At 66.6% G+C, this 19,832-nt stretch overlaps 3 protein-coding genes across 3 annotated transcripts; 2 read left to right on the top strand and 1 right to left on the bottom strand.

Moving 5' to 3' along the window:
* Window positions 1–327: 327 nt before the first annotated feature.
* Window positions 328–7,750, top strand: FAAP100 (FA core complex associated protein 100). Its single transcript, XM_069032712.1, has 10 exons — window positions 328–400; window positions 955–1,128; window positions 1,773–1,891; window positions 2,096–3,048; window positions 3,565–3,715; window positions 4,635–5,389; window positions 5,670–5,806; window positions 6,448–6,564; window positions 6,902–6,988; window positions 7,076–7,750. The coding sequence occupies exons 2-10, from the start codon at window positions 964–966 to the stop codon at window positions 7,208–7,210; spliced, it is 2,619 nt and encodes an 872-aa protein (XP_068888813.1). The 5' UTR covers window positions 328–400; window positions 955–963; the 3' UTR covers window positions 7,211–7,750.
* Window positions 7,751–8,035: 285 nt separating this feature from the next.
* FSCN2 (fascin actin-bundling protein 2, retinal) lies at window positions 8,036–11,094 on the bottom strand. The gene is made up of 5 exons (XM_069032713.1): window positions 10,272–11,094; window positions 8,915–9,071; window positions 8,709–8,830; window positions 8,476–8,643; window positions 8,036–8,395 (listed from the first exon to the last, which is right to left on the bottom strand). Exons 1-5 carry the CDS (start codon window positions 11,092–11,094, stop codon window positions 8,190–8,192), a joined length of 1,476 nt encoding a protein of 491 aa, XP_068888814.1. The 3' UTR covers window positions 8,036–8,189.
* A 3,902-nt stretch (window positions 11,095–14,996) lies between these two features.
* On the top strand, window positions 14,997–18,055 carry ACTG1 (actin gamma 1). Its single transcript, XM_069032332.1, has 6 exons — window positions 14,997–15,096; window positions 15,503–15,633; window positions 15,722–15,961; window positions 16,271–16,709; window positions 16,882–17,063; window positions 17,144–18,055. The coding sequence occupies exons 2-6, from the start codon at window positions 15,511–15,513 to the stop codon at window positions 17,285–17,287; spliced, it is 1,128 nt and encodes a 375-aa protein (XP_068888433.1). The 5' UTR covers window positions 14,997–15,096; window positions 15,503–15,510; the 3' UTR covers window positions 17,288–18,055.
* The last annotated feature ends 1,777 nt before the right edge of the window (window positions 18,056–19,832 follow it).

Genomic DNA, 19,832 nt, shown 5'->3' with positions numbered 1-19,832 from the left:
AGAAAAACCGGGGGGAGACCACCTGGGGGGGCTCAGACAGTCTGGGGGGCGTAGGGATGTCATTTGGGGGGGGTCTCAAGCTGGAGGGGCTCAGGGCCATCACTTGGGGGACTTTTGGGGGGGGGTCTCTGCCCCCCTGGGGGTCCCACCCGGCCTCTCTCTCTCTCTCTCTCTCAATAAAGCCGCTGCCGCCAGCCCCGCCTCGCTCCTTTCTCCCCGCGTGCCGGGATGGGGAGGGGAGGGGTCACTTACGGGGCGGGGGTTCCTCCCCTCCCGGTACCGACCCCCGGGAGCCACCCCCCCGCCCATCGCCGCTTTACGGCCTGTCGTAAACTCCCCCCCGCCCATTGCGGCGGCCGCCGCGCAGCCGTAAAGCGGAGCCGCCCGCGCCCCCCGCCCGGTACCCGCGGCCCCTCCGGGAGGGATTTGGGGGGGCGGGATGGGGGGGCGAGGGACGGGGGTTTGGGCCGGGAGCTGTGGGCTGGGCAGGGCGGGCGACTGGGGTGGTGGGCTGCCAGTGGAGCTGGGTTTGGGGGGGTGTGGGGGTCTCAGCCAGGCGTGTGGGGGGCTGTGGGGCAGGGCCTTGGGGGCCTGGGGTACAAAGCCTGTGATGTGGGGGGCTCTGGGATAGGTCTGGAGAGTCTGGGGTACAAGGACTGTGATGTGGGGGAGTCTGGGGGCTGTGGAGGTGGGAATGGGGGGGCTGAGGTTGGTGCTTGGGAAGGGGCTGTTTGTGGGGCTGGGCCTGAGTGTCCCACTCGGAGGGGAAGGGGCTGTGGGGCTCAGGGCCGGGAGGACTGGGGGTCCGGACACGTGCTGTGGGGGGCTGGGGGGCTCCGACAGGGGCGCGGGGGTCTGCAGGGCTGTGTCACCACACACTGTCACAGCTCGGGGGTCCCGGCCCAGCCCCCTCACACCCTCGGTGTCCCCCCCGCCCCCTCCCCACGTGCCCAGGCCGGCACCATGGCACAGGTGGGGCACAGGGTGGATTACCTGGCCGGATTCTGCTGCCCGGTGGGGGGGCTGGTGGCAGGCAAGCCGCGGGTGCTGTGCCACGAGAACGAGATCTACCTCTCCAATGGCACCGAGTTCGTCTACGTGTACGACCAGGAGGGGAAAGTGCTCAAGGTGAGGGGCTTGGCGGGGTGGGGGTTCACCCTGTGTCCCCCATCCCATGGGGGCAGTGTCCCGTGACACAGTGGGGACACGCCCCAGTCATGTCCCCACTCCCTGTGGCTGGATTTCCTCCATCAGGATCCAACAGACAAACCCTACAAGCAGCACCCCTTGCTTTGGGGTTTCGGGGTGCTGCCAGCTGGCCCCTCTCCCAATCCTGTGGGACACACATTGGACCAGACTCCACGGGCTCGTTCCCCCCAGCACAAGGGCTTCTCTCCCCCCAGGCCTGGTCGCTGTCCCCGCTGTCACAGCACCCTGACTGACACGCTGCTGCCTTTGTTAATTTGTTCTGATTATCATTTCTAAGAAATCCACCGCTGTAAGAGCGGGATCTGCCTCCCACACTGCGCTCCCGCTCGGCAAAGTAGAGCACGTACCCTGCTCCCTGTTTTCCTTCCCCTCAGGGAGCGGGAATGACAGGCTGCCACAGCCCCTCTCCCAACCCCCACCCGGGAACACCCAGCTGGGTGCTGCCCAGGGATCCATTTATCCCTGGAAATCGCTTTGGATCCCCCTCTGCAGGGAGCCACCTTGTCCCTGCCGCCCCTCCGGGTGCCGTGGGAGGTGACATTTGGTTCTGTCCCCACTCCCAGGCCGTGTTCCGCTGCCCCGACCAGGTGTGGCACGTGGAGCTGCTGCCCCAGCCCCGGCAGCTCTACATCCTGTGCGCCCACAGCGGGATCTACTGCGTGTCCCTGGAGCAGCAGAGCAGGTGAGCCAGGGGTGACCCCCTGTCCCTGAGCTCCCAGGGCTGCCCTTCCTGCCATGGGAAGCGTGAGGCTCTGGATCCATGTCTCCCGGTGCTAAAAGCTCTCCTGCAGGAGTTCATTTCCCAGGGCCAGGCAAAGAGGCGGCCAAGGGACACGCTGGCTTCTCCCCACGGCTTGGCTCACAGCTCTTCCCTGTTTTCCCAAAGGTTAATGGAGCAGACGGACGGCGACGGCCAAGAAAGCAACGGCCCTTCCGGCGTCTTCCCGGTGGAAGCGGACGCCTGCATCTTCCCCGACGCCAGCCTGAGCATGTTCACCCTGCTCAGCACCTTCGTCATCACGCTGGCCCAGGACGAGGGCAAGTGGTGGATGCGGCTGCACGAGCTGCCACGCCCGGAGCAGGACGGGCCCCCGTACCGGCAGGTCAGCCAGGTGGAGTTCTGCCCCGGCACCGCGCCAGGGGACGCGGGGGATGCGCCGCCCTCCTGCTTCCTGCCCGTGCTGTGCTGCGCGGCCGCGCCCGGCGCCCAGGGGCTGTGGTGCTCTGGGGGCTTCGTGCTGGAGGAGCCCCTGTTCAGCCTCCTCTTCGGCATCGACGTGGCCATGCTGGAGTCGCCCATGATCCTGTGCGGCTTCCCGGACGGGCAGCTCTGCTCCGTGCCCCTCAAAGCCCTCAGCTCCTCGCCCGCCGCCGACGGCTGCCGCGACGTGTCCAACCCGGCCCCGCCCGTGAAGATCCTGCACCACCTGGAGGAGCCCATCGTGTTCATCGGGGCGCTGCGCACGGAGCGGCGCGCGGCCGACGACGCCGAGGACGAGCCGCCCGCGGGCGAGCCCGGCTGTGACTGCGTGGTGGCCGTGGGCCACTACGGGAAGATGGTGGCCGTGAAGGCGGATCAGCGGGAGGAGGCCACGGTGCCGGAGCTCAGGGAATATTACCTGCGGGGGCCCATCCTGTGCGCGGCCTGCGGCAGCGGCTCCCGCATGTACTACAGCACCCACTCGGACATCTCCGCCATCGACCTGGACTGGGCGGGCGACTCCTCGGACCCCGAGGACACAGAGAATGGCACCGGCGTGCTGCCCCCCGTGCTGTCCCCAGCCAGCCTGAGTATCTGTAGTGTCGTGGCTCTTTCCTTGTCCTCTCGGGCCTCGGAAGGTACTGGGGGCAGCGGGGTGGGATCCCGCCTCTCCTCCCTCTGCAGCTCCATGTGGGCTGGGTGGGGCTCCATCTTTCATCCTTGTTGGCTCCTCTTGGTTCTATAAGTCATTCCTGTCCATTGTGGTTCCTGCTCTTCCCTGCCCATTCCCAGTCCCTCAGCTCAGCATCGCAGGAAGGGGCTGGCCCTCACAGCCGGGGGCTCCCTGCACGGGACAGCCTGGGACAGTTCAATGTGCCTCTGGACTGGCTGCCCACAGCGCTGCGTGTGTCACCAGCAGGACCCCTGTGTGGCAGCTGGGTGCTGCTGGCTGTGGCTGGGCAGGCACAGGGTGGGGTCCCTTCTTGGGGGTCTGCGTGTGAATGGGGGGTGCTGTGGTGATCCATGTCTGTCTCCATCATATCCCACTGCCTTGGGGAGGCAGTGCCATCCTGCTTCCTGTCCCACCCACCTCAGCCATCCAGGAAGCCCCTGCTCCCTTCCTGGCCCCTTACCTGCCCCATCTGTGCCCGCAGGGGAGTCGGAGCTGTTGGCCCTGTCGGCCAAGGGCCGCCTCGTGTCCTGTGGCCTGTGCAGCCCCGAGGAGCCGGACGTGGAGCTGACCCCTGCTGAGATCGGCCGGAGGATCAAGGAGCTGCTCTCGGGGATAGGGGACACCTCGGAGAGGTAAAGGTGGCACCGAGCTGGGGTTTGTGCAGGTCCTTGCCAGTACTGAATTATGGAATCCCAGAATGGTTTGGGTAAGAGCGACCTTAAAGCTCATCCCATTCCACCCACACCTTCCACTATCCCAGGTTGATCCAAGCCCTGTCCAACCTGGCCTTGGACACTTCCAGGGATGGGGCAGCCACAGCTTCTCTGGGCACCCTGTGCCAAGGCCTCACCACCCTCACAGGGAAGAATTCCTTCCCAATATCCTATCTAGCCCTGCTCTCTGTCAGTGGGAAGCCATTCCTCTTTATACTTCACTCCAGGCCCTTCTCCAAAGTACCTCTCCGGCTCCCTTGGAGCCCCTTTAGGCACTGGAAGGGGCCCTAATGTCTCCCTGGAGCCTTCTTTTCTCCAGGCCGAACACCCCCATCTCTCCTCAAGCTTTTCTCTTGGAAAACTGCTCCAGCATTTACCTTTTGTGGTTGGGAAGCCCCCCCACCCTCGATAATATAAAACCAGTATTTGAGGGCAGCCCCCTCCCATGGCACAGCCACCCCCAGCGCTGTGGGCGGGCTGGCAGCGGCAGCCATGGCAGCAGAAGGTGGCACAGGCAGGGTGCCAGGCGCCTGCCACGCGTGCCAAGCCAGCAGTAACAGGCAGGGCAGGCACATGCCTCCATCCTCCATGGCTGGCTGTGTGTGGGGAGGGGCTGTGGCCGAGCCCCACCTCCATCCACAGGGGGATTCCTGAGGTCTGGCTGTCCAGAGCCGCTCCACAGGGTCAGCTCTGATGGGGATGTGGATCTGTGGCTGCCATGGCAGAGAAGCTGGGGGTTTCCTGTGGTGGAATCATGCCAGGAGCGGCTCAGCTGGGCAGCACAGCGCCATCCCGGCATCCCTCCCGCTGTTTCATCCCTGTCACATTGTCCTTGCAGAGTGTCCTTCCTGAAGAAGGCCGTGGACCAGAGGAACCGAGCCCTGGCCAGCCTGAACCAGGTGATGAACGTGAGCGCGGCGCTGCTCTCCAGCCACGAGGGCCACAAGCCCATCGCCTGCACCGTCACTGCCAACTGGAGCTGCCTCCTGCTCCAGGACACCGTCACCATCTCCTGCTTGCTGGAAAACTGCAGCGAGTACAGCCTGGAGGAGGGCTGGACCCTCTGTGTCCAGCTCCTGGCCAGCCCCTGTGCCTTAGAGGAGGAATCTGTGGATTCGGCCACCACCTTCACGTTCCCCATTGACCAGCTGCTCCCTGGGAACAAGCGGGAGCTGACGCTGCCCCTCGGCCCCACTGCGGACACCAAGCTGGACCTGCCTCTGACCATCTCCTGTGCCCTCTACTACAGTTTACGGGATATTTTGGGCAGCGGCTCCGACTCCTCCGAGGACCTGGATGACTTCCTGCCCGACGACTCGCCCCTGCTGTCCCCGGACAGAGAGGGGATCTGCCTGCCCCTCAGCCAATGCACCATTGACATGCTCCAGTGCCTCCGTTTCGGGAGCAGCCCCCCCGGGCCCGATGCCCCCCCTGCCCCCTCAGACCCTGTGGAGACCTTCCTCAAAGTGTCCCGGGAACAGACTGAACCCGAGGAGGGGAAAACCCCAGGAGAGGAGAACCTGCCTCCCTCGGCAGCGTCCATCCGGGTGTCCTCAGAGCTGCTGAAAAATGCTCTCAAAACCTCGGAAACAGGTGGGTCCCTGGAGAGGAGCATCCCAGGAGCACCAGGGAGTCTCCTGGGGCAGGGGCGCTGGCAGAGTGGCACTGTCACAGCCCCTCCCTTGGGCGAGGAGGGCTGTGTGACCCCACTGCCCCCACCACAACATTGGCACAACGTCTGGCAGTGGCAGTGGCGTGACTGAGCTCAGCGTGTCCCAACGGGGAGGGGTCCAGCCCATGCCACCCCTCAGGGGCTGCCTCGGGCACACGCTGTCAGCAGTGCCACATCTCTGCTTTGTCCTTTGGTCCCCAGATGTCCCACTTTGCTGTGCCACCCTGCGCTGGCTGCTGGCTGAGAACCCCGGGGCTGAGGCACTGAGCGGCACGGAGGTGGCATCGGCACGTGGCATGGCGCCCGATGGTGGCCACGTCCAGCTGCTCGTCCGAGAGGCAAGGAATGGGTTAGCCCTGAGCCGAGGAATGGGTCAGCCTGCAGGGAAGCTCTGTGTCCCACAAATCGAGCTCCTTCCTGGAGCCAGGGAGACGAGTGGCTGCATGGCCGTGCCGTTCTGACCCCCTCCTGTGGGGCTGGGGTTCAAGTGCTTGGCTGGACAGGCGGCATTCCCGGTCCATTCTCCCAGCCCTGGGCTTCCCAAAGGCTGTGGTCATTTCCCTCCCTCTCCAGATATTCCCGTTTCTCTGGCTCTAAAAAACGAGGGGAAAACATACTTGGATTTGGGTTGTAAATCCACCCCATGCAAAATTCCCCTCTAAAGGCACAGGGAAAACAGGGATTTCTGCCCAGCTCTCCTGCCTGACCCCACCTGAGGGGTCCCCAGATACCTGATGCAGGTGGATTTGCACCTGAGAGCTCGGATGTCCGTGGGATGATGAGTGACAGTGTTAATTCTGCCGGATTCAATCCTGCCAGGGCTCACCTGGTGGCACCGGGCTGGGGGCAACTGCTCCTGGGAGGGGCAGGAGGGTTTGGGGGTGTGTGGAGCCTTCTGGGGAGCCCGGTGCCTGTGGGGAGGGGTTCTGGCCCCCTGCTGCCCAGTGAGGGTGGCAGTGACACTGCTCTCGCTGTCCAGGTGACCATGAATGACCTGAGCCCAGCGGGTCCCATCCAGGCTGTGGAGATCCTGATGGAGAGCCCGTCCCTGGCCCACATGAGCAGGACACACCACGCCGTCATCCGGCGCATACAGGTACCCCCCCCGGGGGCAGGGGGGACCCCAAAGTGACCCCAAACCCCCTGGAATGGAGCCTGGGGTGCAGTGGGGGGCATTTCTGTGGCACCATGGTGTGACAGACCAGCACCACTGGAGCTGGCAGTCCCCAGATCTGGGGGCCCCCGGTTTGGGGCTTGGGTTGCCCTGAGATTGGGGCTCCCCAGGGCTCAGGGGGTTCCCCATGGCTGGGACTCGCCAGGGCTCAGACTCCCTGAGATTGGGGATTCCCAAGGTCGGGGCTCCCAGGATTTGGGGGCTGCTGGGGCTGGGTGCTGCCAGCTCCCCCAGCACCCTCCCTCCCTCCCTCCCCCAGGCACTGGTGCTGGAGCAGGCGGCACAGGGCTCAGGACCCCCCGACCTCCGCATGCAGTACCTGCGTCAGATCCAGGCCAACCACGAGGTGAGCCCCCCGACCCCTCGCCGTGGGGAGCACGCCATGGGACCCCCGCCACCACCCCCTGCCTCACCCCCCGGCCCCCTCCCGCAGATGCTGCTGAAGGAGGCGCAGACCCTCCGGGACCAGCCGCCCCTGGGCGAGGAGGGGGCTGAGGGCTCTGCCACGGCCGAGAAGCTCCTGGACATTTACCGGCAGCTGCGGAACCCCAGCCTGGTCCTGCTGTGAGCGGGGGGCGGCCAGCCCGCCCCAAACCCCGCCGGCCGGGGCGGGGCCCGCGGGAGAGCCCCCCACCCCACCCCCCGGGAGCAGGCGTGGGGCCGGCGGCGGTCTGGGCGGGGGGTGTGTCTGTGCGTGTTTCGTGGTCGTGTTGTCGGCAGCACCGGGGGGTCTCGGGGCTCCGGTGGCGGAGCGGGGGCTCCTGGGCTGGCCCAGCCCTGCCCCGCCGCCCCCCAGCCCGGCCAGGCCGGGGCAGCCCCCCGGGGCCGCGCTGTCTTGTGGATCCGTGGTAGTGTAGTGGCCGTGCCGAGCCGGGCCGGCCGCGGGCTGAGCCCCCCGAGCCGCCTTCAGGATCAGGACAAACAGGGTGCTGTGCCCGGGGGAGCCCCGTTTTCTGCTGGGCAGGGGAGGGGGTCTCCGCTCCCCCGTTGTTTCTATAAATGATCTCGTATCTCCGTGCTGGTGCGGCGTGGTCTGGCCCCGGCCCCTCCCGCACCTCTCCACTGTCTGTAACTCTGTCGTCTGCCATGAAAACGATCCTGTTGCTCACCCTGTGCCTGGCTCTGTTCCTTTCCATCCTCCCGGAGGGTCCTGGCAGCTCCCGGCGTGGGGGGGTTCCACTGTCACTCCCCTGCTCCCCCAGCGTGGCAGAGGGGCCACCGGCTCCCCAACCCCCTCGGGGTCCTGCCTGCAGTGGCTTTACTTTGCTGACCACCCCCATCCCATGTGGCACCCCTGGGGGTCCCTGCATCCCACTGTCCCCGGATCAGCCCTTTCCGTGGGGTCTGGCGCTCCTGGGAGGGAAACAGGGCTGGATCTCGATGAGAAGGAGGATGCAGCGCTGCCCCGGTGTGATCCAGGTGACTTTAATGCCATGAGTCGCGGGGGCACAGCTGCCACGAGCGGTGTCACCGCTGCCACCACCCCCCTTTGCCAGGGACAGGCTGGTGCCCGTGGGCGGGAGTGGCCGTGGTGGGGGCTCTGGGGGTCAGTACTCCCACAGCGTGGCCCGCAGCACGGACTCGCTGTCGGCGCGCAGTGTCCCCGCGGGGTCCCCACGCAGGTACCGCCCGTTCTTCCCTTTGATGGCCACACGGCCCCGCTCCCGGAACTCGAAGAAGAAATCCTCGGAGAGGTCCCCGTCGCTGCACACCGACCCGCTGCTCGCCACGTACCAGTACTTGCCCCCCTGGCCTGCGGGGAGCCCCGGGGGGGGTGGTCAGTGCAGGCTGGACAGACCCCCAGGGCCACCCCCCCCATAGCCCCCCACCCACCTTGGATCTGGTAGGCGCCGTCGCTGAAGGTGATGTGGAAGACGTCGTAGACGGAGCGGTTGGAGTCGAGCAGGTTGGAGCCCCGGTGGTAGCAGACGAAGCCGTGCTCCCCTCGCAGCACCAGCATCGGGCGGTTGATCAGCTTCAGAGTGAACTCCTCGTCCTCCCCTGCGTAGCACGCGGCCCTCAGCACCCCAGGGACCCCCCGGCCCCCCCGGCCCCCCAGCACTTACCCACGGCGTCGCTGACGGCCGCCAGCTGCCCGTTCCTCTTGGTGCAGACGTAGCGGCCGTTGCTGGCGCGCAGGGCCACGCGCCGCCCGCGCCACTCGATGTCGAACATGGTGTTGGCAGCGCTGGTGACAGAGGGACAGCGTGAGTTGGAGGTGTGTGTGTGTCCCCAGACCGTCTCTCCAGCCCACACTGCACCCCACACTCACATTTCGGTGGCCACAGCCTGGATGCCCCCATGGGCCACCAGGGTCCAGTAGCTGCCAGTGTTGGTGTGGAGGCTGCACTTGTTGGTGTCGCGGTCGATCTGCATCTGGAAGGTCTCGTGGTTCAGCTCCTCGTCCTGGTTTGCTGAGACATTCACACCTGGGGGGAGAGTGGATGTTGGTGCTGGTCCTGCTCCGGCCACTGGTTCCTCTCTGACTGCCCGCACTGGTCCTGTCCTGGCCCTGGGCACCACTCTCAGTCTGGCCATGGTCACCGATCCCACTTTAGCACTAGTTGGCACTAGTCCCACTCCAGTCATCATCAGTGACCCCGCTCTGGCCACTGTCAGCAATCCCAATCCAGCCACAGGCACTGATCACACTCCAGCTGCTGTCACCAGTCCCACTCAGGCCATCAGGACCAATGCCAGTCCAGCCATTGTCACTGTCCCATTCCAGCCATTGGCACCCATCCTATTGCAGCCATGGGTATCGGTTCCACTCTGTTGGCTATTGTCACCAATCCCACTCCGTCCATGGTCACTGATCCTGCTCTGGCCATTGGCAGCGATCCTGCTCTGGCCATCAGGGCCAATCCCATTCCAGCCATTGTCCCACCCCAACCATCACCACTGCTGCCCCACGGCCACCCTCCCCCTCCCCCCCAAATCCTCCTGCGAACAATTGTGCTAATTGGGCTGGTTAATCAGCTTGTCACCACCGTGTCCATCTGGTCACAAACTCCCTATTTATAGCTGGTCCCCCCCGTCACCCGGCACTAAGCTGCTTGGCACGGGGGTGGCACCGTCCCCGGGGGGCACCTGGGGGCGAGCAGGGTCCCTTGGGACTCAAAGAACTCATGGAGGTCCCGAGGGGCTCTGCTCACCTGTGGTCATGTCCAGTGGCTCTACACACATGTGTGCACAGGGCATCGTGTGCGGTGTGCACAGGCAAACGTGTGAAGCTGCGGACGCTGCACGAAGCATTGCACACCTGTGCATGTGTGTGTGTACACACCTGTGCGCACCCACAGCCTGCCTGTGCACACACGTGTTCACACACAGCCCTGCACGTGCACACACGTGTGTACGCACACACCCACGCATTCCCCCGCAACACTTCCCACCCCACAGCTGCTCCCACTCCATCCTCACTGACCCCAGCCCCCCCCCCAGGCAGACAGGACCCTCCCATGTCCCCCTCCAGCAGCCAGGCTGGGGTCCCCCACATCCCCAGGACGTGGCTGTAGGGTTCCCCCGAGGCAGGCACAGTGCTGTGGGGCTGTTACTGTGGGGTCTCCCCCGGTGTGGGGGTCCCTGGGTGGGCAGGGAGCAGATAGGGGGGTGTGGGGAGCTCTTACCCTGCCGGATGGAGACGTATCTGCCATTGGCCGCCGTGAACACCACCTGCGGGTGACTCTCCTCCAGGTCAAAGAGTTCATCTTTGCCCGGCTTGGAGCTGCGGCCGGATTTGAGGGTGCCGGTGGGTCCGGTGGGCGCCAGGTATTTCCCGTCGCAGTCCTTGAACGCCAACTTGCCGGCCTTGAACTCGAGGGTGTAGCCGGTGCCGGCGCCGGGCTCGGGCACCAAGGTGCCATCGCAGCGCAGGTAGCGCTCGTCGGCCGTGCGCAGGCTGTACTTCTTGTCCTGGAAGCAGAGGGTGATGAGCGCGTCCACCCCCCAGGGCAGGTTGCTGTCGGTGGCGATCTCGTCCTCGTGGGCGCTCAGGTGGGCGTAGCGGCGGCGGCTGACGCTCAGCAGGTTGGCCTGGGGGTGCATGGCCAGGTGCACGGTCCAGAGCTCGCCCTCCGTCACGCTGGGGGCGAAGCAGGACAGCCGGTCCTCGCGGCCCCCGAAGAAGCGCCGGTGCGGGGCCGACTGCAGCGCCCAGCGCCCGTCCGACTGAGTGATGATGCTGAAGCCTTCGTCCCGGCCCGGCTGCTCCGCCTCGCAGCGCACCTTCCCGTCCTTGTCGGCGCCCAGGTACCGGCCCAGGTGGCTCTTGAGGAAGACGATGGAGCTGTCGGCTTCATCCTGCTCCAGCGTCCAGATCTGCTTGCGCTTGAGGCTGGGCGCCGAGGCGTTCACCTTGTAGCCGAAGCTCTCCGCCGTCAGGTACCGGCTCTCGCAGTTGATCAACCCGAACTGGATCTTCAGCACCTGGTGGATCCCATTCGTTGGCATCTTCCGCCGAGGCGGGGCGGCCCCCGGGGGCCGGCGGGGGCTCCCCGGCGCTGCCGAGCCCGGGCGTCGCGGCGGGGCCGGACGGAGCGCCCGCGGCGGGGGCGGCTGCGCTGCCCCGGACCCACGGAGCGGGACGGAGGCCCGGGGGGCTGCGACCCGTTCGATTACCCGCAGGTGGGATTAGAGACCGGCCGGGTTGCGATGGGCACCGGGGGCGCCCGGGCGAGGGGGCACCGCGGCAGCCCCCGGCCACGCCACCGTCCCTCGCCGCGGCCCCGTCCGGCTGTGGCGGAGCCGCGGGTGGAAAACTTGGGTGGGAACTCGATCCGGGCCGGCGTATCCGTTCCGATCCCGGCGGGTTAAGGTTACCGGCCCCTCTGATTCAGCAGCGGGTCACCTCCAGCCGCGCCGCCTCCCGGCCAGCCCCTAAGCGCCTTTTCCAATTAGCCAGGCATTTTGATTAGTGTAAACCTTTTATCCTGCTTTGGGGCCCTTGGCCTCCATCTGTCCTGTGGCCCCAAATCCCTCCTGCAGCTGTGGATCGGGGTCACGGACACCCCCAACCCCCCCGGAGCCAACCCCCGGGGCGTGGGGTCCTTCGGGGCTGAGACCGCCTGGAACTCATGACAGAGATGAGGGCCCGGCCCCTCGGCGAGGACAGGACAAGGATGGGGGCGTGGGGGACGGGAGGGGACAGCGGTGTAGGGGACAGTCCCCACTCCAACCCTGTAGGCGCCGTCCCCCAGCCCTGCTGGGACCCCCCAGCCGGAGCAGGAGCAGCCACAGGGACCCCCGGCCTCGGCCACACTCCGCCGGGGGCACCTGGGGACGGGCGGGGACGGGCTCTGCCACCACCTGGGTCCCCCGAAAGTGCCCCGATCCCCCGTGCCGCCGTCTGGCCGCGCCGTGGCGGTGCCGCGCTGGCTCCCGCCGCCTTTCCCCGGCCCTGCGGCTCCGGTGTCAGCCCGGTGCCCGGTTATTGTTCCCGCAAACAGCCCCAGCTTTGGTTGCTCATGACTTTTTCATGCCGGGCTGGCTCTGCCCGCGCCGGGGGGTGCCGTGGCCCCCCAAGCCGCGACACCCGAGCCGCGGCCGCCCGGCCGCTGTAACTGACCCCCGAAACGGAGCCGGGTCGGCTTTCGGGCCACGGCGCGGGGCGAATAAGTGGGTCAGGGTCCTGGGGGGCCCGGGGGGGCCGTGGGTGGCAGGGTGGCCGCGTGGCTCTCGGTGGGTGCCCGCCGGCACCTGCCAGGCAGGGTAGCCGGGAGCGGCATTTATACATCCCGGCACCCCCCGGCCCCCCCGGCGGGATCAGGTTCCCCTCGGGGGGGCCCTGAGCGCTGTCCCACAGCCACAGCGCGTCCCCGAGTCCCCCCGGCCTGGTGACAGCGAGACCCCTCCCCACTGAGGGCTGCTGAGACCGGACAAGCTCGTGACAACCCCTCCGGCCGGGGCATCGCAGGGGGCTGGGGTGGGTGACCCCTCCGGGTGGGTCCCGATTTTCACCCAACACCCTTCCCAGGCGGAAAATGGGGGTTCTGGGCTCCCGGGGGGGTCCCCATTCCACAGCTCTGGTGGGGGGCTGGCAGAGGGGAAGAGGGGGGAGCTCAACTGTGCCACACACCCCCGGGGGGGTCAGGCAGTGTCTTGGGGTGGGGGTCGTGCTCGGGGTCAGAAGTGGTGTCGGGGTGCTGGGTGGTGGGAGCCGCTCCTGGTTTCCATCCAGGGAGGAATATTGGAGTCTTGGGCTAGCCGGGGGCCCCAATCCCTGGCAGGAGGCTGGCGGAGGGATGGGGGGGCCTTCAACCGTGCCCCAGCAGCCCGGGGGTGTCAGGACAGGGGCTCGGGGGGTCGCGGTGGGGATCAGGAGGGATATCGGAGACCTGCGAGGTGGGACCAGCCCCCATCACCACCCCATCACTCCTCCCCTGCGCGCGGGCAGCGGGGACGGACGGACGGACGGACGGACACCGGGCGGCGGGGCGGGGCGGGGGTGGTGCCTTCCTCCTCCTCTTCCTCCTCCTTTTCCTCCTCCTCCTTCTCGTCCTCCCGCCCCTGCCCCTCCCTGCCCGGCCCTGCCCGCCCTGAGTCACGGGTGGGGGCGGCCCAGGCGGGGCGGCCCCAGGGCCGTGTCCGGGCGGGGAGTGCGGCCGGGATGTCCCCCGGGGACCCGCGGGATGCGGGTGTCACCTGCGCAGCCCCCCGAGCCAGACCCCTCGGGGCCCTCCATGTCCCACCACGGCCCCGCGGGACACGGCGCTGGCGCGGGGACACGAGACCCCTCGAGCCGTGCCGGGACCCTCCGGGACCCCCGTCACCCCCCCGGGGCCATCCCGAATCGCCGCCGTCTCTGCACCCCGACAGCCCCCGTGTCACCCGTGCCGGTGGCGCCGGGAGCTGCTGGGAAGGGCTGGGCAGGGGTGGGAATCCCGTGGGACATGGGGACGGCGACGCCAGTGGCCACCACTGCCGTGGGCCTGAGTGGCACCGGGAGCTGGAATGGGTGGCTGGTGCGTGGGCCTCTGGCACGGCATGTGGCTACCTGGCACGGTACGTGGCTACCTGTCATGATAGGTGGATACTTGTCATGGTACATAGCTAATGTGACATGGGATGTGGCTACCTGGCACAGTATGTGGCTACCTGGCATGACGTATGGCTACTCGACATGGGGTGTGGCTACTTGACTTGGTACATGGTCCTTGGCTACCTGGTGGTACGTGGCTACCTGGTGTGGTGCCTGGGCCTCTGGCCCGGCGTGTGACTACCTGACAGTGTGTGCCTACCTGACAGTGTGTGCCTACCTGACATGGTACGTGGCTACCTGAGATGGTACAAGGCTACCTGACATGATATGTGGCACCTGACACAGTGCATGGCTACCTGACACGGGGCGTGGCTACCTGGTCCCACTGCAGGGCCACCCAAGGCCCCTGGCACACACCCGTCTGACACTGCACATGACCGTGACCCCCCCATGGCAGGGGGGGCACAGGGCCCGGGGCAGCCCCCGAGGGAGAGGGGCTGGGACACGAGGAGCCCCCAGGCTGGGGCAGTGCGGGGGTGCCGGAGCTGGGGTGCCAGTGGGGCTGGGGTGGCTCAAACTGGGGTGTCACTGGGGTCACTGGGATGGCAGCACTGGTGTGGGGTGCCTGTGGAGTGCGGGGGCAGCACAGCTGGGCCTGTGGGGCTGGGGGGAGCGCGGGGGGTCGGGGGGTGCCCGTAGCCCCCTGGAGCACCCGCCAGTGAGAGGTGTCACCTGTGGGACACACAGCGTCACCTGTGGGGTGCAGGGCAGGGTCTGGAGCGCAGCTGGGGGCGAGTCGGGGGGCACCAAGGGTCCCCAGCCCGGTGCTGGGGGGGGGGGGCACGGCTGGGGGGTCCCGGGTGCTGTGGGTGGGGGATGGGGCTCCTGGGTGAGGTGTGCATGACCCACGGGTGGGGGGCCCGGGGGCCCTGAGCTGGGGTGCAGGTGGGTAGGGGGGTCCCAGTGCCGTGGGTGGGGGGGTCCCGGTGCCCGGGGGGGGGTGCACGTGCTGCCCGGTGCTGCCCGGGGTGGGGGGCGCGGTCCCGACTTGGGGGTGCGGGGCCAGGCCCAGCCGGGCCCGCGGCGGCCCGGCACTCCCAGAGGCGCTTCCGGGAGGGGTCCCGGAGCCGCCCAGGGTGGGGGCACGGCCGGGGGGTCCCGCCGGGATCAGGGGGTCCCGCCGGAGCCGGGGGTCGCCCCCCCCGCACCCCCCCGCCCCATGCAGGTTCCGGGGTGCTGCGGGGCGGGGCCAGCGCGGCAGCCGCCCCACGTGGCCTGGGCCGCGCCAGCCAATGAGAGCGCCTGTTTCTGAAAGATCTCCATATATGGCGATGTTCTCGGCCGAGGGGGCGGGGCTCTCGGCCCCCGGGTATAAAAGCGCGGGGCTGGGAGCCGGGCGGTCTCACTCAGCCGGCGGCAGCGGATCAGGCGGCACCGTTACCGCAGCGCCCACAGAAGCGACCTCCGCGCAGCAGGTACCGCACGGCCCCGCACCGCGCCCCCTGCACCCCTTCCTCCCCATTCTCCGGGGGCGGGGTGGGCGGTTTTCACCGCGTTCGCTTCCACCCGCCACTGCCGCGGGCTGCGGCCGAGTAGCGCGTGTTTTCCCCCCCCCCTTTCCTTCCCCCCCCCCCCCCCGCGCCGCGTTGGGATGGTGTCGGCCGTGGGTACAGGCTGGTGGGGGTGTGAGGGGGGCTGCGTCGCGATTGGTGGAGGCGGCGGGTGACGTCAGTGCGCGGGAGATTCAAACGGGCTATTCAAACGGGAGGAACCACTGGGGCGCGGTGGCGGGGGGGGCCGGGCATGGCCCGGCGCCAGCGGCTCCTCCCGGGGCCGCGGCGGGCGCTGACCCGGCCTTTCCCGTGCTCCTTCCCGCCGCAGCCTCCGCCATGGAAGAGGAAATCGCCGCCCTCGTCATCGACAATGGCTCCGGCATGTGCAAGGCCGGGTTCGCCGGGGACGATGCTCCCCGCGCCGTGTTCCCCTCGATCGTCGGCCGCCCCCGGCACCAGGTGAGGCGGACGAGAGACGCGGGCCGGGCCCGGGGCTGGGGCCGGGGCGCGGCGCGGGCGGCGCTGACTCACCCGTTCGGTTCCGCAGGGCGTCATGGTGGGCATGGGGCAGAAGGACAGCTACGTGGGGGACGAGGCGCAGAGCAAGAGGGGCATCCTGACCCTGAAGTACCCGATCGAGCACGGCATTGTCACCAACTGGGATGACATGGAGAAGATCTGGCACCACACCTTCTACAACGAGCTGCGTGTGGCCCCCGAGGAGCACCCGGTGCTGCTCACAGAGGCCCCCCTGAACCCTAAGGCCAACAGAGAGAAGATGACGCAGGTACCGTGTTCCCCCTGCCCGCTTGCCCCCCTCACTCATCTCCTTCACAAATCTTCTTCGTTACATCTAAAACCTGAATTTTTTGTTCTTTTTTTTTTTTTGTTTTGTTTCTCCCGACATTTTCAGGGTTCTGTTCTCCTGGCATTTCTCCCCTGACGCCTCAGGTTCTTTCATTTGTGTTTCTGCCTGCATCCTTTGGCTTTCCCTTCACACACCGGGGTTGCTCTGCATGCAGCATGTGTGTTCTAACACGAGTGCGCACACCCAGCTCGGGGCTCGCTGCTCACTGGCTCTTCTCCTCCTTTGCAGATCATGTTTGAGACCTTCAACACCCCGGCCATGTACGTGGCCATCCAGGCCGTGCTGTCCCTCTACGCCTCCGGCCGTACCACAGGGATTGTAATGGACTCCGGGGACGGTGTCACCCACACCGTGCCCATCTACGAGGGTTACGCTCTGCCCCACGCCATCCTGCGTCTGGACCTGGCCGGCCGCGACCTCACCGACTACCTCATGAAGATCCTGACAGAGAGGGGCTACAGCTTCACCACCACGGCCGAGCGGGAGATCGTGCGGGACATCAAGGAGAAGCTGTGCTACGTGGCGCTGGACTTCGAGCAGGAGATGGCCACGGCCGCCTCCTCCTCCTCGCTGGAGAAGAGCTACGAGCTGCCCGACGGGCAGGTCATCACCATCGGCAACGAGCGGTTCCGGTGTCCAGAGGCGCTTTTCCAGCCTTCCTTCCTGGGTAGGTGTGGGGTGGGGTTTGCTCTGCGAGGGGTGGGGCTGGAGAGGAGGGGAGGGGGTCGTTAAGGGGTCCTGAGTGGCACTGAAAGGACGGTGGGTGGCAGTAAGGGGTCCTGGGTGCATGTTAATGAGGCTGATGAGGCACTGATGAGGCTGCCTCCCTCCTCCCCCAGGCATGGAATCCTGTGGCATCCACGAGACCACTTTCAACTCCATCATGAAGTGCGACGTGGACATCAGGAAGGACCTGTACGCCAACACGGTGCTGTCCGGGGGCACCACCATGTACCCCGGCATCGCCGACCGCATGCAGAAGGAGATCACGGCGCTGGCCCCCAGCACCATGAAGATCAAGGTGGGTAGGGCTCCGTGGGGAGGGCGGGGGTGGACAAAGGGGAGGCTGGAACGCTCTGACCCCGCTCTCTGGTCCCGCAGATCATCGCCCCGCCCGAGCGCAAGTACTCCGTGTGGATCGGCGGCTCCATCCTGGCGTCCCTCTCCACCTTCCAGCAGATGTGGATCAGCAAGCAGGAGTACGACGAGTCCGGCCCCTCCATCGTGCACCGTAAATGCTTCTAAACGGACTGCGGGCCCCGCCGCCGCGTCACGCCCGGGAGGTGTGCCCAGGCATCCATACACCTCATGCCAGCCTCCTGCAACTGGAATAAGCCTTCTTCCAAAAGAATCCTGCCCTTGGGAAGTCTGTACCTGATGTTAGACACGTGGATGGGTGCACTGTCACTTGATTTGACCTTGTTGTAGCTGAGTTTAGCCCGGGCCCTGAGCTCATACCCTGTACGGATCGGCTCCCCGGGGCTCCCCAATCCCGGGATTCCCGCATCCCAGGGGCCCCCCACACTGACAGCGGCCCCGGGACCGCTCTGTACAGGGTATTTGGAGCCAGACTTTGCCGTACATCCCGTGTGGAATATTCCAGGTTTCCTGTAGAGGCTGGTAGGAGTCCATCGAGAATTTTTTTCACCGTTTCTAGCAAGGTTGGGAAAAAAAAACAAAAACATATCGCATCCGAGCCTTACACCCCTCATCCTCCTCCTCCCCCTGATCCCACCACGGGGCTCGAGTTCCTCAACTCCGAGTTGCTGAAACTCTGCATTTACACCTGTAAATTTCTGCATTGTTTTAATTTATGTCAGATTTTTTTTTCTTTTGTTTTTCTTTTTTTTTTTTTTTTTGTACGTTGCCTTAATGTTCTCACGTGACGGTAGGAAAACAAACAAAAGAACCAAAATTTGTTTAAAAATCATCCGAAAAGTTGAGAAATTGTAACGCCCAACAACACTTCATTGTGTAAGGAAAATAAAATGGTAAAAAGCTGCAGTAACTCCAGCTGGCTTTGTGTGTGGTGAGCGAGGGGAGGGGGATCGGGTGGGAGCTTCCCCAGGAAGCTGGGGTGGGGTTTTTAGGCTTAAAATGGGCGTTTTTGGGGGCAAAGAGCAACGTTCCATGGGCTGGATGTTCTCCAGGGGCCTGTTCTAGGGAGCGCCGGGGTGCTGCCCACCAGCCCAGCCCCTGCCTGGGGGTCTCCAGCTCTTCCTCTCCCCACCCCTCCTGCAGTGCTTGGATACCAAAGAGCCCCCTGCCCATGGTTTGGGTGTTGGGAGGGGTGGGATTCGCTCCAGGGGCCCCCAGGGTGAGTGGGATTTCCCTTAGGGCCACCTCAAGTCCCTGGGAGCGCTGTCCCTGTGCCAGTGGGTGCCAGGGGCCCGTGGGAACGAGGGGGGGGCTGCAGGGGCTGTGGCGCCTCAGCAGGGGCAAGGGGTCCCTCGGTGGCGTGGTCCCCTCTGTGCCAGGGCCAGCCCTGGGCTGCAGGGTCCCCCCGGGCACGGCGGGGCTGTGGCCTGGGCCAGGGTCAGGCCCAGTGTGGGTGGGGGGTCCCTGGGGGTCCCCAGCCCTGGGGGTGCCCCCAGCTGTGCTGGGTGGGTGTGGGGTGTCCTGCAGCACCTACACTCAGCCGCAGCTGCCCCTCTGTCCGTCCCTGTGCGCCCACCTGTCCATCCCACCCCGCACCTGTCCGTCTGTCCAGCCATCCCCCCGTCCTTCTGTCTGTGCCCCCTGACTGTTCTGCTCCTGCCATCCCTGCATCCGTCTGTCCAGCCGCCTTCCATCCATCTGTCCATCCAGCTGTCCATTCCTTGCTGCATCCATCTGTCCATCTGTCTGTCCACTCAGCTCTGCACTTGCCTGGCTCACCATCCATCCCTCCCTGCATCCGTCTGTCCATCCAGCTGTCCATCCCTCCCTGCATCCATCTGTCCATCGCCCCCTGTGCCCGTCTGCCTGTCCATCTGTCCCTTTCTCTGTCCATCCATCTGTCCGGCCACCCTTCCATCCCTTTGCCAACTTGTCCAGTCTCTCTCCAGCCCCGTCCCTGTCCGTCTGTCCGTCCTTCCCAGCACGCAGCTCTGTCCCTCCACTTGCCCATCCGTCCTTCCGTTTTGCTGGGCCCGTGTCCGTCTGTCCATGCCCTTCCCTGTCCCCCCCGTACTCCACCATCCCGTGTCCCTCCGCCCCCGCCGTGTCCCTCTGTCCCCCCTCCCGTGCCCGTCTGTCCCCCCCGTGTCCCTCTGCTCCCCCGTGTCCCTCTGTCCCCCCCGTGACTCTCTATCCCGTGTCCCGTGTCCCTCTGTCCCCCTGTGTCCCCGTCCCCCCGTGTCCCTCTGTCCCGTGTCCCTCTGTCCCCCCGTGCCCCTCTGCTCCCCCGTGTCCCCCTGTGTCCCCTGTCCCGTGTCCCCCCGTGTCCCCCTGTCCCTCTGTCCCCCCGTGTCCCTCTGTCCCCCCGTGTCCCCCGTGTCCCTCTGTCCCCCCGTGTCCCTCTGTCCCCCGTGTCCCTCTGTCCCCCTGTCCCCCGTGTCCCTCTGTCCCCCCGTGTCCCCCGTGTCCCTCTGTCCCCCCGTGTCCCTCTGTCCCCCCGTGTCCCCCGTGTCCCTCTGTCCCCCCGTGTCCCTCTGTCCCCCGTGTCCCTCTGTCCCCCTGTCCCCCGTGTCCCTCTGTCCCCCCGTGTCCCCCGTGTCCCTCTGTCCCCCGTGTCCCTCTGTCCCCCTGTCCCCCGTGTCCCTCTGTCCCCCCGTGTCCCTCTGCCCCCCCGTCCCCCCGTGTCCTCCCT

This window comes from Aphelocoma coerulescens, chromosome 18 (assembly GCF_041296385.1).
Source record: "Aphelocoma coerulescens isolate FSJ_1873_10779 chromosome 18, UR_Acoe_1.0, whole genome shotgun sequence".
Classification (NCBI taxonomy): Eukaryota; Metazoa; Chordata; class Aves; order Passeriformes; family Corvidae; genus Aphelocoma; species Aphelocoma coerulescens.
Note: the sequence above shows the minus strand (reverse complement) of the source record. Positions and strands in the feature narration are given on the sequence as shown.